Source organism: Crocuta crocuta, unplaced genomic scaffold (genome assembly GCF_008692635.1).
Source record: "Crocuta crocuta isolate KB4526 unplaced genomic scaffold, BGI_CrCroc_1.0 scaffold214, whole genome shotgun sequence".
In the NCBI taxonomy this organism is placed as follows: domain Eukaryota; kingdom Metazoa; phylum Chordata; class Mammalia; order Carnivora; family Hyaenidae; genus Crocuta; species Crocuta crocuta.
Window position 1 is genome coordinate 1,500,486 of NW_027529999.1, and position 15,330 is coordinate 1,515,815.

The 15,330-nt window shown below is 60.6% G+C and overlaps 1 protein-coding gene across 1 annotated transcript; it reads left to right on the top strand.

Annotated features, from left to right (window-relative positions):
• Positions 1-860: 860 nt before the first annotated feature.
• MATN1 (matrilin 1) lies at positions 861-10,547 on the top strand. The gene is made up of 8 exons (XM_077763507.1): positions 861-1,030; positions 3,030-3,376; positions 5,873-6,095; positions 6,513-6,638; positions 7,113-7,529; positions 8,344-8,496; positions 9,338-9,416; positions 10,032-10,547. The coding sequence occupies exons 1-8, from the start codon at positions 937-939 to the stop codon at positions 10,081-10,083; spliced, it is 1,491 nt and encodes a 496-aa protein (XP_077619633.1). The 5' UTR covers positions 861-936; the 3' UTR covers positions 10,084-10,547.
• Positions 10,548-15,330: the final 4,783 nt, after the last annotated feature.

Here is a 15,330-nt window from a genome sequence, read left to right on the forward strand (position 1 = left end):
GAGGCGGCCAGCACGCTGGCCTGGGGCCCTGTTCTGGTGATGATACCTCCTAGCGATGTGGCTTTAGACCAGTCACTTCACCTCTGCTTTTCAGCTCCTCTGCGAAATGGGTGTGCTAGTAGCAGCTGCATCCCAGCGCTGTCAGGGCAACCCCGTGAGAGAGGCCTGTAACCCCGCTCCTCTAACCCACCTGAGGAGGTGGGCACAGCGAGGCGAAGCCACTTGCCCACGGTCACACGGGCAGGATGCAGCAAACCCGGGTGATCTGGCTTCGGGTCTGTGCTCGCGACCCTTCGCTCTGTGGCCTTGCCTTGCACATGCGTGTCGGTTCGAGCTATGATCTAACAGGGACTCTGTTAGGCAGAGAGGGAAAGGGAGGGAAGGGCGTTCCGGGCGGATGGCCCTGCGGTTGCAGCGGCCTGGAGCGGAGCTCTGGGAGGCCCGGCGTAGCTGCACGAGTGTGTGGAGACGCAGGGGAAAGCGTGCTGGAGATGAAGGCAGGTGAGAGGACTGTGGGAGGGGTGGGGGGTGAGGGTGCAGGGCAGGGCCCGGGCCTCCGGCCATCGCGCTCGGGCTTCCCTGGGCTTGGAGTGGCGGCTTTGGGTCTGTGCGGGCTCCAGCGCCTGGAGGGGCCACCCTCCGCCCACCCGAGATTTCCTGAGTTCCGGCTGCCGTTCTAGTTCCTTCTGCATGCAAAGGAGCCCTTGTGGTCGCAGGGGCCTCCTGAGCCCAGGCCAGGCGTCTCCCTCCCTCTCTGGGCACACACACCTCCATTCAGCCCGGGCCCCGCCCCCCAAAGGGGCTAGGGGCCCCGGGCAGCCACCCCCCACGTCAGTGGGGGGCCCGCCTGGCTTGGAGGCTGGGCAGCGAGGTTGATAAGCCCTGGACCCCAGCGGCCCAACCACTGTGCCGGCTGCTGCTCGCGCGGCCAGAACCATGAGGGCCACCTGTGGCATCAGCCTCGGGCTGTGTGGCCTGCTGCTGCTGCTCTGGGCCCCATGCTCGCTGGGCCTCGCCCCCCCGTCCAGAGGTGAGAGGGTCCCCCGCTGGCCGACAGCCTGGGGAGGGTGGCTGGGTGCTGAGATGAGTAGAGGCTAAATGGGATCCAGAGTGGGTGGGGGAGGGGGGAAGGCAGGGGTGGCAGAAGGCTGGCGCCCAGGGGCAGACAGCCATGGTGACACTCGCAAGGGTCCGGACAGGGGTGACCCTCTGTCTGCCCTGTTGGGGGACACGAGGGGGCCTCTCTCTGCAGCCTCAGAGCCTTCCCTGAGGCTCCTTGGCTCCCTGGCCACCCTCAGGGACCGTGCATGGTGCAAAGGCCGGTGTAGGGGGTTGTGAGGACAGAGGCTCCACAGAGGGCCAGCTGACGCCTGGAGCTGCACCGAGCCCGGGGCCGCGCCCATGGCTGCACTGACTGCAGCTCTGGGGTGGCCAGGACTCCATGCCTCCTTCCCCGGCCCTTCTGGCAGGTCTCAGGGTGGGGTCCTACCTGCTGTTCTGTTCCCAGAGCTCCAGCCCTGGGCACTAAAGCCTAGAATGCCTCACTTGTCCTGTACAGATGGGGAAACTGAGGCCGGAGAAGGGAGGACCTGTCTAAGACCACATAGTGAGATAGCTCCAGAGCCTCCTGGCCTCCTGACCCTTCTGCCCTGGGGTGTGGCTAATTCCCTCACCCGCTTTGGGTCTCAGTTTACCCATCTGTAGCTTACCCATCTGTAGCCTTAACTAGTAGGGACCCAGGAGTGTGGCTGCAAGGTCATTTCTAAAGCCCGTCAAGGGACTCTGACTCCTAGGGTGCTGTGGTTGGGGGGCTGGGACTGCCCAGCAGACCGTCCCTTTCTAGATCCTTCCTCCATGCTCACTGGGGAGCAGCTCTGCTTGGTTCTGGGACGCAGAGGGAGGGGCCTTTGTACCGAGCCCTGCCCAGTTGCAGGCCCAGGCCAGTGACAGCATCAAGCAGCGAGCCTTATTCTCCCCACTGCACAGGTGGGAAAAACAAGGCTCCTAAAGGTGCAATGAGCCGCCCAGCGCCGCAGGGTGGCTGAGCCGGGACTCGAACCCCGCTCTGTCTCATCCCAGCTCCACGCACTTCCCAGCACATGCTGCTGCCTCCCGGGGTGCCTGGAAAGACCTTCTTCTAGGGGATACGGAGCCTGCCTGCTCAGGCCGCCAAGGTGGCCTTGAGGAAACCCTGTCCTGCCCTCAGCCAGGGACAGCAGCCAGCAGCCCCCGCGGCTGAGGGAAGCTGGGTCCACTTTGGGGACTGGCTTTGATGCTGAGATGAAAGAGGCCAAGCTCCAAGCTCATGGGCACTGCACTGGAGCCCGGGGCTGTGCCCTTCACGACCCCTCTCCCACCCCAGAGAATGCTGCCCTTGCTACGACAGGAACTCTGGGCTGAAACCCGAGAAGTGTGATTTAAAGGCTGACTTCCTGGGGCGCCTGGGTGGCTCAGGTGGTTGAGTGTCCAATTTCGGCTCAGGTCATGGTCTCACGGCTCATAGGCTCGAGCCCCGCCATCGGGCTCTGTGCAGACAGCTCGGAGCCTGGAGCCTGCTTGGGATTCTGTGTCTCCCTCTCTCCCCTCTCTCTGCCCCTCCCCCACTGGTGCTCTGTTTCTCTCTCTCTCTCTCTCAAATATAAACAAACGTTAACAAAATTTAAAAAAATGAAAGGCTGTCTTCTTCGGTGCCTCCTGGACACCTGCTTCGTGCCCAGCCCAACAGGCCCCTAACCCCTGCTCGTGACCCTGGAGGAGACTGCCAGCTGTGTGCAGACTCACTGTATGCGGGAAACTGAGTTCAGACAGGTGAAGTGAGTTGCCGGAGGGGGACTGAACCTTTGTCCCTCCATGGGCTGAGCTGTGGGGCCTTTGGCCAATGGTCTGCCCTGGGGTCCACACCCTGACAGAGCGGTCCAGCCGGCCTGGTCCAGGTTCAGTCCACGCTGCCCAAGGCCTCGAATCTGGGTCTAAGCAGCCCCTGACCTCCGCCCCCTGCCCTTTGCCTCCCCCCTCCCGCCCCCTCGCAGGGCACCTCTGCCGGACCCGGCCCACGGACCTGGTGTTCGTTGTGGACAGCTCGCGCAGCGTGCGGCCCGTGGAGTTCGAGAAGGTGAAGGTGTTCTTGTCCCAGGTCATCGAGTCGCTGGACGTGGGGCCCAACGCCACCCGGGTGGGCGTGGTCAACTACGCCAGCGCCGTGAAGCAGGAGTTCCCGCTGCGCGCCCACAGCTCTAAGGCGGCGCTGCTGCGGGCCGTCCGCCGCATCCGGCCGCTGTCCACCGGGACCATGACCGGCCTGGCCATCCAGTTCGCCATCAGCAAGGCCTTCAGCGATGCCGAGGGGGGCCGCGCCAGGGCCCCCGACATCAGCAAGGTACACGGCCGCCCCTCTCCCCCCCCCGTCTCCCGCGCCAAGAGCTTCACCTGCGTGATTCCCAAAACCTCTGCCTTACAGTTGTGTATTAGACCCACCGGAGCTGAGTGGCGGAGCTGGGATTTGAGCTCAGATATGGCCCCAGGACCTCGATCTGGCGAGCCCTTGACTATCTCAGTTTAGCTGACCTGGGCTCCCCAAGGCAGAGTGAGGTAGTCCAGATGCTTCCTGATGGAACTGTCTGGATTCAAGCCCCCACTCCACCCTATGGGCTGTGCCGCCCTGAGCAATCTATGCATCTCACTGCCTCAGTTTCCCTTACCTACGAAATGAGAGCAACATAACTCCTTCCCTAGGGGCTGTGGGGAGGACTCGGATTTCAGAGCCTAAAGTGACCAGAATAGAACCTGGTTGCAATAAGTTTCGTGTACTAGCTCATTCTTAAAAAGAATTTGTTTATTTTTTTTAGAGAGAGAGAGTGCAATCGGAGTAAGGGTGGGGAGGGGACAGAGAATCCTAAGCAGGCTCTAAACTCTCAGCACAGAGCCCAACATGGGGCCGGATCCCACGAACTGTGAGATCATGACCTGAGCCAAGATCAAGAGTCAGATGCTTAACCGACTGAGCCATCCGGGCACCCCAGCTCATTTTTTATTGAAAGCCTTCAAGGGCAGGGATTCTGAAAAATGCCATGATGTACCACAAGATGACATCAGTGAGGGCTCCGGGCAGGGTGCTGAGGGACTTCACAGACCTGGTGCCTGCAGTGTGATTTTCCAGGACTCCGCCCAGGGCCTGTGAGGTCGGTCAGGTGTTCTCTCCTCCCCTAAGCTCCCGCACCTCCCCTTCAGAGCCCTCAATGGCCCCAAAGAATCACCGTTTATCTGTCCAGGCCTCCCCTCCCCCACCAGGGTATGTACTCCTTATCCCCATGCAGCACACTCCTGACATACAAGTGCCCAATGAATGCAGTCCTGCTCGGAGGTGGTGCCCTCATTTTACAGATGGGGAAACTGAGGCACGGCGGACTTAAGCATCCTGCCCAGTTAATAAGTGGTAGGCGTGTTGACAGACAATAGCATATAATCCTGGCCATGACAGGCCTCGAAGAGATGGCCCATTCGGTCTTACTTTGTGAGGGCCATTTACAAGCTCTGACACGAGGTTGACGGTCATGATCACTGGGAGGGTGTGGTGGCCTGGGGTGACCCTAATGGAGAGGGGTGGTGAAGGGGATGGTGCGGACATCTGTAGCTGTCACACCTCCAGTTATGTGTCCGCCCAGATCAGGCCAGTGGCCTGGGGTGGGCAAGTGAAGAGAGAGGGATCTGTTGGGTGTGGGTGAGTTGGAGGGCCAGCCTGAAATTCACCTGTGGGAAGCCCCGACAAGGCAGGTTCATAGTTCCAAAGCTGGACTGATGGGGGCAGTGGGCCTCGGGGGAATGGGACAGCCTGCGGCAGTGGACGGTCAAAGCAAGGCGAGCCTAGGTCTCGGGGGTGAGGTGGGGGGGGAGGAGAGATGCTTCGAGATCACCCCCCTGGGGTCCACGGGAGTGATACAAAAAATTATAGTCCCCCTTCCTGGCTTCTTACCGTGAATCATCTCACCAGGATGACTCAGGAAGCTGAGCTGCATTTCCAACCCAGGCCTGCCCTAACCACCATAATACGGGTCACCAGGACAGGGGTTTGGGCCCTGGAGGCCAAGGTGGGGGGGCAGGAATCAGAAGGGAAGGGACCCAGGGATCAGAAGCAGACCTAAGGGCGGAGAGACCCAGGGCTCAGAAGCATACCCAGGTCAGAAGCAGAGGAGCAGCCAGTAGGGCGGGATTCCGAGCCCCAAACTTGAGCAGGGCTGTGAGCAGGCCCGGCACCTGTGTCTCCCTTTCTAGGGTAGAGAGGAGCGGTGTGGGAGGGGAGCCGACAGTGCTGTCCCCTACGGAAAGGGCATGTAGCATCCTGGGGGAACGGAGGGAGGAAAGGGCGGCATCCTCCGTCTGTGGGAATGGCCCCTTCCCAGGGCCTAGAGGGGAAGAAGGATGGCCAGACTGGAGGCCCAGACGCCGTTCGCTAGCCTCGCCCGCCCTCTGGTGGCCAAATAGCAGAACTGCATGGTGCCGGGCGCACTTCCTCAGCCAGGTGCTCAGAGGCCCCAGTCTGAGGAGGGAGGCTGGGTCCTGCGGTCAGATGATCACCGAAGTGCCTGCCTGAAGGGGGAGAGATCCAGAAGCCTTAGTCAGATGGGAGAACACCTCAGCCAGGTCTTTCAGTCAGAGGAAACCAGTGTCCTCTTCTGCTAGCCAGGTTCTCGGCCCTGGGGCAAGACCGTGGCGTGGAGTCCGATCCACCTGTAGCGAACTAGCCTGTAGGGCCTGGGCAAGCCTGGCAGGCCCCTCGGGCCTCTGTGTCCTCTGCTAGTGGCCCCGGGGCTTACTGGAGGGCCCAGCCCAGCTCGGGAGGAAGGCCTGGTCCTCTCACGCGCCCCGCGTGTCGCAGGTGGCCATCGTGGTGACGGACGGGAGGCCCCAGGACAGCGTGCGGGACGTGTCTGCACGGGCCCGGGCCAACGGCATTGAGCTGTTCGCCATCGGCGTCGGCCGCGTGGACAAGGCCACGCTGCGGCAGATCGCCAGCGAGCCGCAGGACGAGCACGTGGACTACGTGGAGAGCTACAGCGTCATCGAGAAGCTGTCCAAGAAGTTCCAGGAGGCCTTCTGCGGTGCGCGGGGCTGGGCGGGGCTGGACCAGGCTGCGGGGCTTCCGGGGAAGCAAGGGACTGGAGGCGGGGCCACGAGTGGGCGTGGCTGAGAGCATGGGGCGGGGCTGGAGGGGACCGGACTCAGTCCGAATCCTGATGGCCAGGGCCCTGTGGAACCGGGATGTACAGAGCCCAGCCTGAGGGTCAGGGCGGGGCCAGGGATGGGGCGTGGCTAGAAAGTTAATAGGGGAGGGGCTGGACAGGGCGAGGCTGAGAGGGTCTGCACAGTGGTGGCCAGTGATTCTGGCCCCGGACTGAGGGTCTGGGGGTTGGACCTCACCTAGTTGGGGGCTTCAGTTCTCTGGGTGTGAAGGACATCCTGGCCAAGACGCCCAGGACCCTGTGACTGAGCTTCTGAGTCTCCTCTTGTCCCCACAGTGGTATCAGATCTGTGTGTCACAGGAGACCACGACTGTGAGCAGGTGTGCCTCAGCTCCCCGGGCTCCTACACCTGCGCCTGTCGGGAGGGCTTCACCTTGAACAGCGATGGCAAGACCTGCAATGGTCAGTGGGCTGGATGCAGGCAAGACCCGGGGAGGGTGGGGAGGGGAGGGGCTGGGGCTTGGCCACTCTCTAGGGAGCCCATCCGAGCCTCTCTGCACTTTGTTTCTGGACCAGTCTGCAAAGGTGATAGATGCCTTCTAGAACTTGGTGTCTGCAGAAAGTTACCTTCTGAGTTCTGTCCCCCTTTTTGTCGTGGTGGGTGGTATGGTGGAAGGAGTTACATAGCCTTGAACTCAAATCTTGGTGCCACTGCTTCTGAGCTGTGTGATGCTTTTGGAGCCTCAGCTTCCAACGCCATATGAGATGAGGCCAGGAGCCTTGGCTTTCTAGGGGGAGTTCTGAGGTACAGAGTACAAGTACAGAGGTACCTTGAGGTACAAGTACAGAGCTTTGTGCGTGAGCGGTACCTGCTCAGAGATCGGGACAAACAGCCAGTCCCTCAGCCCCACCTCCTCGCCTTCCTGCCCTTCCCAGTCTGCAATGGCGGTGGTGGCAGTTCGGCCACTGACTTGGTCTTCCTCATCGATGGATCCAAAAGCGTGCGGCCAGAGAACTTCGAGCTGGTGAAGAAGTTCATCAATCAGATCGTGGACACACTGGACGTGTCGGACAAACTGGCCCAGGTGGGGCTGGTGCAGTACTCCAGCTCCGTCCGTCAGGAGTTCCCGCTGGGCCGCTTCCACACGAAGAAGGACATTAAGGCAGCTGTGCGGAACATGTCTTACATGGAGAAGGGCACCATGACCGGGGCCGCCCTCAAGTACCTCATTGACAATTCCTTCACCGTGTCCAGCGGGGCGAGGCCCGGCGCCCAGAAGGTGGGCATCGTCTTCACTGATGGCCGGAGCCAGGACTACATTAATGATGCTGCCAAGAAGGCCAAGGAGCTCGGTAGGTGCTGTCTGGACCCTGAACACCACTGATGGCCAGGAGGGCATGTGGAACAGCTCGACTATAGTCTCTGTTCTGATTGCTGCCTTAAACCAAGGTTCAGTGTGAATGAGGAGGGGTCGGTTTATCCAGGTCTTTCCTTCTTTCTTTCTTTTAATGTTTATTCATTTTTGAGACAGAGAGACAGAGAGCAAGCTGGGGAGGGTCAGAGAGAGAGGGAGACACAGAATCAGAAGCAGGCTCCAGGCCCTGAGCGTCAGCACAGAGCTGGATGCGGGGCTCAAACTCACAAACTGCGAGATCATGACCTGAGCTGAAGTCGGACGCTTAACTGAGCCACCCAGGTGCCCCTAACTCTTTTTTATACTAATGAGGAAACGGCCCCAGAAAAGCAAGCAGCTAGTTCTGATGGTACTTATGTAGGTAGGGCTGGGAAATGTTCCAGTTGAAGGTTCCCAAGGACACACCAACTGCTGGAATGGCAGCCCCACTTTGGGATGAGCCCGAGCCTCAGTTTTATTGCCTATTCAGTGAGGGTAGTAACGGCCACCAGATGGACGGTTATGGGGTATATGAGCTTACAGAGCTCCCAGTACAGGGAACCCGTGCGGGTCTGACAGGCAGTAGAATCTCAACGAATGCTCATTTCCCCACTGTCTTTGTCCCACAATTCCTACCGGCCTTTGTGCCTGCAATTCCAGAAGCTGCCACCAGGAGGTGCCTGTGTTGATTGCCTGGGCATTCCCCAGCAGGCTCAGCCGCCGCTGCCCTGTCCCCCCGTGGCCACTGCCACTCATCTCGTTCCTCTCTGCAGGCTTTAAGATGTTTGCCGTGGGCGTGGGCAATGCCGTGGAGGACGAGCTGAGGGAAATCGCCTCGGAGCCCGTGGCAGAGCACTACTTCTACACGGCCGACTTCAAGACCATCAACCAGATCGGCAAGAAGTTGCAGAAGAAGATCTGTGTGGGTTAGTGAGGCCAGAGATGGCACTGATGGGAGGGGCAGGGGCTGGGGTCTCCCGGGGGAGATTGTGGAGCCCCCCCCTGGGACCGGACGTGCGTGGGGACAAGCAGCAGGGGCCGGGGTGACACCAAGAGCTGGTAGAACCATGAGGAAGCCTGGCCAGTCTAACTCTGGCGACCAGCAAACATACTCTGAACTCTTGTTACATGAGTGGTACTGTTGTTAGGACTCTCCGAATAGTAAATCATTCGATCCTATGTGGTAGGATATGATCACCCCCATTTTACAGACAGGAAAGCTGAGCCCAGAGGGGTGGAACAGAAATTAATAACCGGAGGAGCTAGGAGCTGAACCCTACCACCTCCCCTGATCCTCCCAGGGGCAGAGGACGCGGATTCCAGAGCCAGACAGGCCTGGGTTTGCCATGTTTGCTCTGACACTAGCTAGCTCTTGGCCACAGACAAGTTGTTTCCCTTCCCGGTTCTTTATTTGTAAAATGGGATTAATGATTCAACCCTAAAGTGTTGGGCAAAGTCACCAAGAGGACATAGAGGCTCCCGGCGGCTGTGTCCTGCGCCTAGTAGGTGGCCAGCATGGGGATGCTATTTTGGGGGGTTTCATCAGGGCTCTGAGGGGCTGGGAAGCCATTCGGGGTCTCCCCCCTCCGTCACTCCTGAGAGTTCTGTCTCAGAACCCTACTGGCCTCTCTGTCTCCCCCGATCTCCCAGACCCCACACTCCCCCAAGACTGCCTCCTCCTGGCCCCTGGTGGTTGCTGCTCGGCGCCCCCCCTGCCTCCCCACCACTCACTACCCCCCTCTCTCCCCCCCCTCCTGTCCACTCCAGAGGAAGACCCGTGTGCCTGCGAGTCCCTTATGAAATTCCAGACCACGGTGGAGGGGCTGCTGCAGGCCCTGACCAGGAAACATATCCTTTCCCAGAGGCCACTGCGGGGCAGGGGGCGGGGCAGGGCACTGCGCCCCTTGCATGGGGGTGGGGGGTGGGGCTCCGCCTTGCCTGCCTCCCGCTGGAGACAGCTGGTATGAGCAGTGAGTGGATCAGCTTTGGGACTGATCTGTCCGAGGCAGAGGCTGCTAGAGGCCCAACAGAGAAACTGAGGCAGAAGCCGAGCTCTAGAGACTGGCCACGCACTGGGAGTCCTAGCCTTGCTCAGGAAATCACGGTGCCCGTGGACTCCCCGTTTCTCAGGGTCTCTGGCATGACTACTCCCAGTCTCGGCTCAGATGGGGCTGGGAACAGCTCCCGCCCCTTCCCAGTCAGTCAGGATGAGGGGGTCCCGGGTCGGGGGCCCAGCAGGCCTGAAGCAACGGCTGCGCGGGGCTGGGCGTGCAGGGCGCACAGCACCGGGCTGGTGTGGGGGGGAGCACCGTTGCGAGGGCAGTGACTGGGTCAGATCTGACGCTGGGGAGGACACGCCCTGGAAGAGGGGCTCTCGGGGGCGGGGAGCGGGCACAGGAAGTGGGGTCCCGAGCAGGCCCTCGCGCCCGCTCTGGTCAGCCCTCTCCTTAACCCCGAGTCCACTGGAAGTTGTGAACAAGCGGCTGGCCGTCCTGGAGAACACAGTCGTCTGAGGCTGCCCGTCCCCGCCACGGCCTCTGCGTGTCCCCGCCCCCGCACAGCCCGCGGAGTCCTGCGTGTGGCCCCGAGAGCCCGGCTTTCGTTTCGCTTTGCTGTCTCCGTGAGAGGGGTTTGGGGAGGGGGAGGCCCTGAGGGCACCAGGCCTCCCTCTCCCCCGCCACCCTGCCGGCCCTGCTGGGTGCGAGTGTGAGTGTGTGCTAGGAGTGTGGCAGCGTCTGGGAGCGTGTGTGCGTGCGCGCGCATCTGAGGGCGAGTGTGTTATCTCCAGCAGGGGTGCGTGTGTGTTGTGAGTGAGAACACAGGGGTGAGTGTGGGAGGGACTTCGTTTGCATTTTGTTCAATCAAAAAGCTTAATATATTCCTATTTTTTTAGTTAACCCTTTCTTGAATGCAAGTGCTGTGAATCTCTTTTCTGAGTTTTCGACTCCCTTTTGAAAAACAATTAAATGCCATGTAAGTTAAGCCCTGAATGCGGAGGCCTGTCACGGCGTGGTCATTTGGGGAGCGGGACAAAGGAGCGGGGAGGGAGGCAGGTAAAGGGGGGCCCTTGCGGGGTGGTCACAGTGGCGGTCCCAGCGGGGCAGGCGGCTACTCCGAAGCCAGTGCACCTGCGTCCTGCCTGTGCAGGGTCTCACTTCCTCCTCCAGCCTCCTTGAGTCGCCCCCATTGTAGAGGTGGGAAAGCTGTGTCAGCGGGAGAGCGACAGCGCCAGTTGGAGAGATAGGACTTGAATCTAGGACTGCAAGACATCAAAGAGAGAGAAGAGCAAGGGCACCCAGTAGGCCCACTCACTTACTCACTCACTCATTCATTCATTCATTCACTCACTCATTCATTCATTCATTCATTCCTGCATGTAGACCGCAAACACAGAGCACATGTCCATGGCGAGCTGGGGGGAGATGGCAGCCTAGGAGACAGACATGGTCCCTGAGCCCTTAAGGGACTTACAGTTGAGTAGAGCGCCCTGTCACCCTCACGCCCACTGGAGGAAGAATGGGATTAGGGTGTGCCAGGAGCCCATGGGCTGAGTGTGTGTGTGTGTGTGCGCGTGTGATTTAGAGATGGCAGGAGGGTCCCGGCTGCTCCTGGGCTGGCCCCAGGTGCTCCCTGAGCCCCCGAATCCACACTGGAGTGCTCTCTGTCATCTCCTTGTGCTTCAGCACCTTCACCTTCACCCCCAACACGGGCAGAGACAACCCCCACCTCAGGGATGGCACGCGAGAAGGACTCTCGACCTCCCTGTCCACCCCCCCCAGCCCCGCCGGGATCTGCTGGCCTCCCCCAGCTCCCTCTAGAGCAGTGCTCCCCACCCCTGTGCAATCTCAGCCCCTCGTCTCCCAGAGGGGAGCTTGGGTGACTTGGAGAACCCATTCCTGTGTGAGAGAGCAATTTTAGTGTTACTGCTAGATTCACACCCAGAGCACACGGAAGACTTTTACGGGGACCCTGAGAGGCCTTCCTTAGAGGCGGCTTAAGCAGGCAGAACTGCACCACTGCACGCTCTGCACGTAGTGGTTTAAAACAGCTGCCTGCTATTGGCCTGGGCACCCTCGTTTGGGTCTCCACCAGGCTGCAGCCTCCGGCATGGCCCGCTCACCTGCACCCGGCCGCTGCTGGGGAGCCCTGGCTGCGAGGCCGGGCCGCTCTCTCCATCTCTCTCCCTGCGGTCTCAGGCCCTTGCCTTCTCTCCACAGGCTCTCCAGCAAGCCAATGGGGCTTCTCATGTGTCAGCGCAGGGCTTCCAAAAGCTTTTTAGGTCTACGGCCCCACTTTGGCCGTGTGTGACTTCTGCACACTTTTTTAAAGAAAATATTTATTTATTTTTGAGAGAGACAGAGTGTGAGTGGGGGAGGGGCAGAGAGAGAGGGAGACACAGAATCTGAAACAGGCTCCAGGCTCGGAGCTGTCAGCACAGAGCCTGACGCGGGGCTCGAACTCATGGACCGCAAGATCATGACCTGAGCTGAAGTCAGATGCTCAAGTGACTGAGCTGCCCAAGCGCCCCAGCACTGTTTTGATCAGAGCAGTTTCAGGCCAGCCCAAATGCAAGGGGTGGGGAGGCACACTCCACTTCTCCATGGGGAGGGGGCAAAGAAGAATTGGCCGCCACTGGTACTCCACGTCAGGGTCGCATTCCTTGGCGCCCTTCTTGGTCTCCATTCCCTGCCCCTTGGCTGTTCATAGGACACCCAGGAAACCCTCTCATCAATGTTAGACGTGGCTGAGCCCAATTCTGTTCCATGCAGTCCGAGAGAGCCCTGACTCAGCTGATCTGTCACCTCTGTCTCCTCCCCACGTGGTGGCCTTGGCATCCTGCCTCATTCTTCAGCCTGGGGACCACCCTGGGCTCCAGCCCTGAGCCTCAGCCGTCTGGCAACGAGGCGGGGCCCTTCGGCCCTCTGGGTCCCCCGTCCGCATCCAAGGAGAAGGATACGGGTGCCCCCTCACGGGCGCTAGAATGTGGAAATGAGAAGATGTGTGGGGAGCGCCCAGCACAGCGCCCACCCCTGCTTCGCATCCGGAGTGCCTCTAGGGGGTGGTTCGCTGGCCTCAGGGCCACACCCAGACCTGACCATTCCTCCACACCTCCCTCATTCCCAGCTGGCTCTGGTTGTCCCTCAAGACACTGTGGCCACCTGGACACCTGTGCCCCGCGGAGAGATGGCCCCAGACCGTGCACGATGGCTCTGGCCTGCCTGTGTCACATTAATGGGGACCCGTCTTCCAGCTCCACCAGGAGGCCAAGACGGGGACAGCCTGGCCTCCCGCCTGAGTGTGCCCGGGCTCAGGGGGCCGAGGCGTGGAGGGTGGTGTGAGCTGCAGCTCCCGGGGACAGCCAGCCGGCTCCCTGACTTATCCCACAGCAGGCGGTGGCCAGCACCCATGCCAGGCCCTCTTCCAGGCACCAGGGGAAGGATGGAGCCCAAAGGCAGACGCCAGTCCCTGTGCGCCCCTGGGCTGGCGCTTCAGCCTCACTGTATTTCTCGCTCTGTGGGCCGGGACATGCCGTCCCCTCTTGCTGTGGACTTTAGTGCCTCATTCGTGGCATGGAAAGATGACCCAGAAATAAGGAGCAAAAACGAGGAGAATCTCCAAAGGGGGGAATGGTGTCCCTCAGAGACCAAAGGCTGTTAGCGCTTCCTTTGTGAAGTCGGACGAGACAGAGAGTGCCCAGGGCGCCTGTCTGGCCTGGCAGAGACCAGGCATCAGGCTCCGAGCCTCCAGGGACTGTCCCATGGGGAAGGGATGGCGGAGGGCTTATTGGCTCTGTCTTTGGGGTCAATGGTCCTGGTGCGAGGCCCCCTGGGCCCCTTGCCCTGGACAGGCACCTTCGTCCTGTGACTCGGCTTCCTCGACAGTAAAGATGGCAGCGGGTCCCCCCTCACAAGTGGTCGTGTTGCCGGCTCCCAGACGGAGGGCTTGGCGTGCTTGTGGGCAGCCCTGCAGGGCTCCCTGGGAGAGGCGGCTTCGCAGGGACCTGTGGGCACGTGGAGGGGAAATCTGGGCGTGTGGAGGGAGGTGGTGCTGGAAAGGAGCCTATGACTCGAAGGGAGGGGCAGGGACCGTGAAGTCAGGCTGTGGGGCTCTAAGGGCAGTTCTGGTCTTAGCCCAGCCACCCCATTCTTTCCTTCCTCCCCCCCTCCTTCCTCCCCATCTCCTCCCTTCCCCATTTCCTGAGTATTGCCAAAGGACAGAGCCTGCACCAGGCACTCAGGACAAAATAGAAAATGCCTGATGGTCTCTGACCTCACGGTGCTCCCAGTCTAGAGGGGCAGACAGACAGTGGACAGAAAGCTTCACGGGGAATGCGGGGAATCTGGCTGTGGTAGGCGGCTGAGGACTTAGTGTGCCTTACCAAGGGGCATATCACGGAAGGTCTTATCAAACCATGTGGAGGCAGAGGAGGCTTCCTGGAGGAGGTGGACCTAAACACGAATCTGAGTGCGCTTTTGGAGTTAATGAGGTGTGTGTGTGTGTGTGTGTGTGTGTGTGTGTGTGTGTGTAAGAGCGTGTCAAGTGGAGGGAGCAACATGTGCAAGGATCCTGAGGAGGGAAGTGTGCAGACCTCTAAGAGCCTGGATGCAGCTACCTGTGGCGGGCCTGGAGTGCAGGCCTAGGATGGGTGGGACAGGGACTCCACCTGCAAGGTGGCCTGAGGCCATCGGAGGGTTTTGGGTAAGGAGGTGGCATGATTAGACATAAGGATGGGACTCCAATTAGAAATGGGATTCATGTTTATTCCCCACAAAACTGGATGGGGTGTGAGGCGGGCAGTGAAGAGACCTCAGCCAGACGGGCAGGGACGGAATGTCCCCATCTCACACCCAGGGAGGTGTGGCCACCCTGCGGGGTCATGTGCAGGGCGGCTGACCTGCCTGTCGCAGGGAGGAAGCGACCCCCTCCAGCTGGGTTCAAACCTTACCTGTGGTGCTGTGGCACCAAGGGGACAAATCCTTCTGGTGATCCTATGGTGGCATCAGTGTGACCCATTTTACAGGTGACAGACTTGTCCAAGTCAGTGCAGGAACGATTCCTAGGTTGACCCAAGGCTGAGGCCTTTCTTGAGAGCAATGCAAACTTAACTTTACTGCCCGGGACAGGGGGTGTTAAGCTCTGGGCACACAGTAGGTGCTCATCAGATCCCAGGGGCCAGTCTCTTCCCCTGTCATCCGCCCAGTGATCAGCAGGCCACAGCTCAGCAGAAGGTGGACCTGGCCCCTGAGAAGCCTGGACCCGGGGGACCCAAGGGAGAGGGGCAGGTTTGTACCCCCACAGAGGGGGCTGGTTGGGAGCCAGGCAGGGAGTGAGTGTCCACCAAGCCGGCTGGGGGCTGGAGAAAGTGCTGGACAGGGAGACTGATCAGAACCCAGAGGCTAGAACTGACGGGCCCGAGGCTGTGGTTGGCCTCGCACCGGGTCAGGGCTGGCTCAGGCTCCCGTCCAGGCCGAGCAAGGTGGGCTGGGGAAATCGGGGGCCTCTGGAGCCGAGCCTCAGGATTTTCTTTGAGGCTCATACTTGGAGGGGGGTATGCGCCCAGAACTCACCCATTTTGGAGCTGAGGAGGGCTGCTTCCTGTTTCCAACAGTCCTTCCCAAGGCATCCCACGGGAGGAGGGAGAGTACCAGGGTGGCTGGTGGGAGGGGCAGGTCAGGCCAACCCCCGAGACTGGACCACGGGCACCGCGGGCCGGAACGGGCTGAGCTAGGGCTCTGGGTTGCAAGTGACAGAAACGCCAC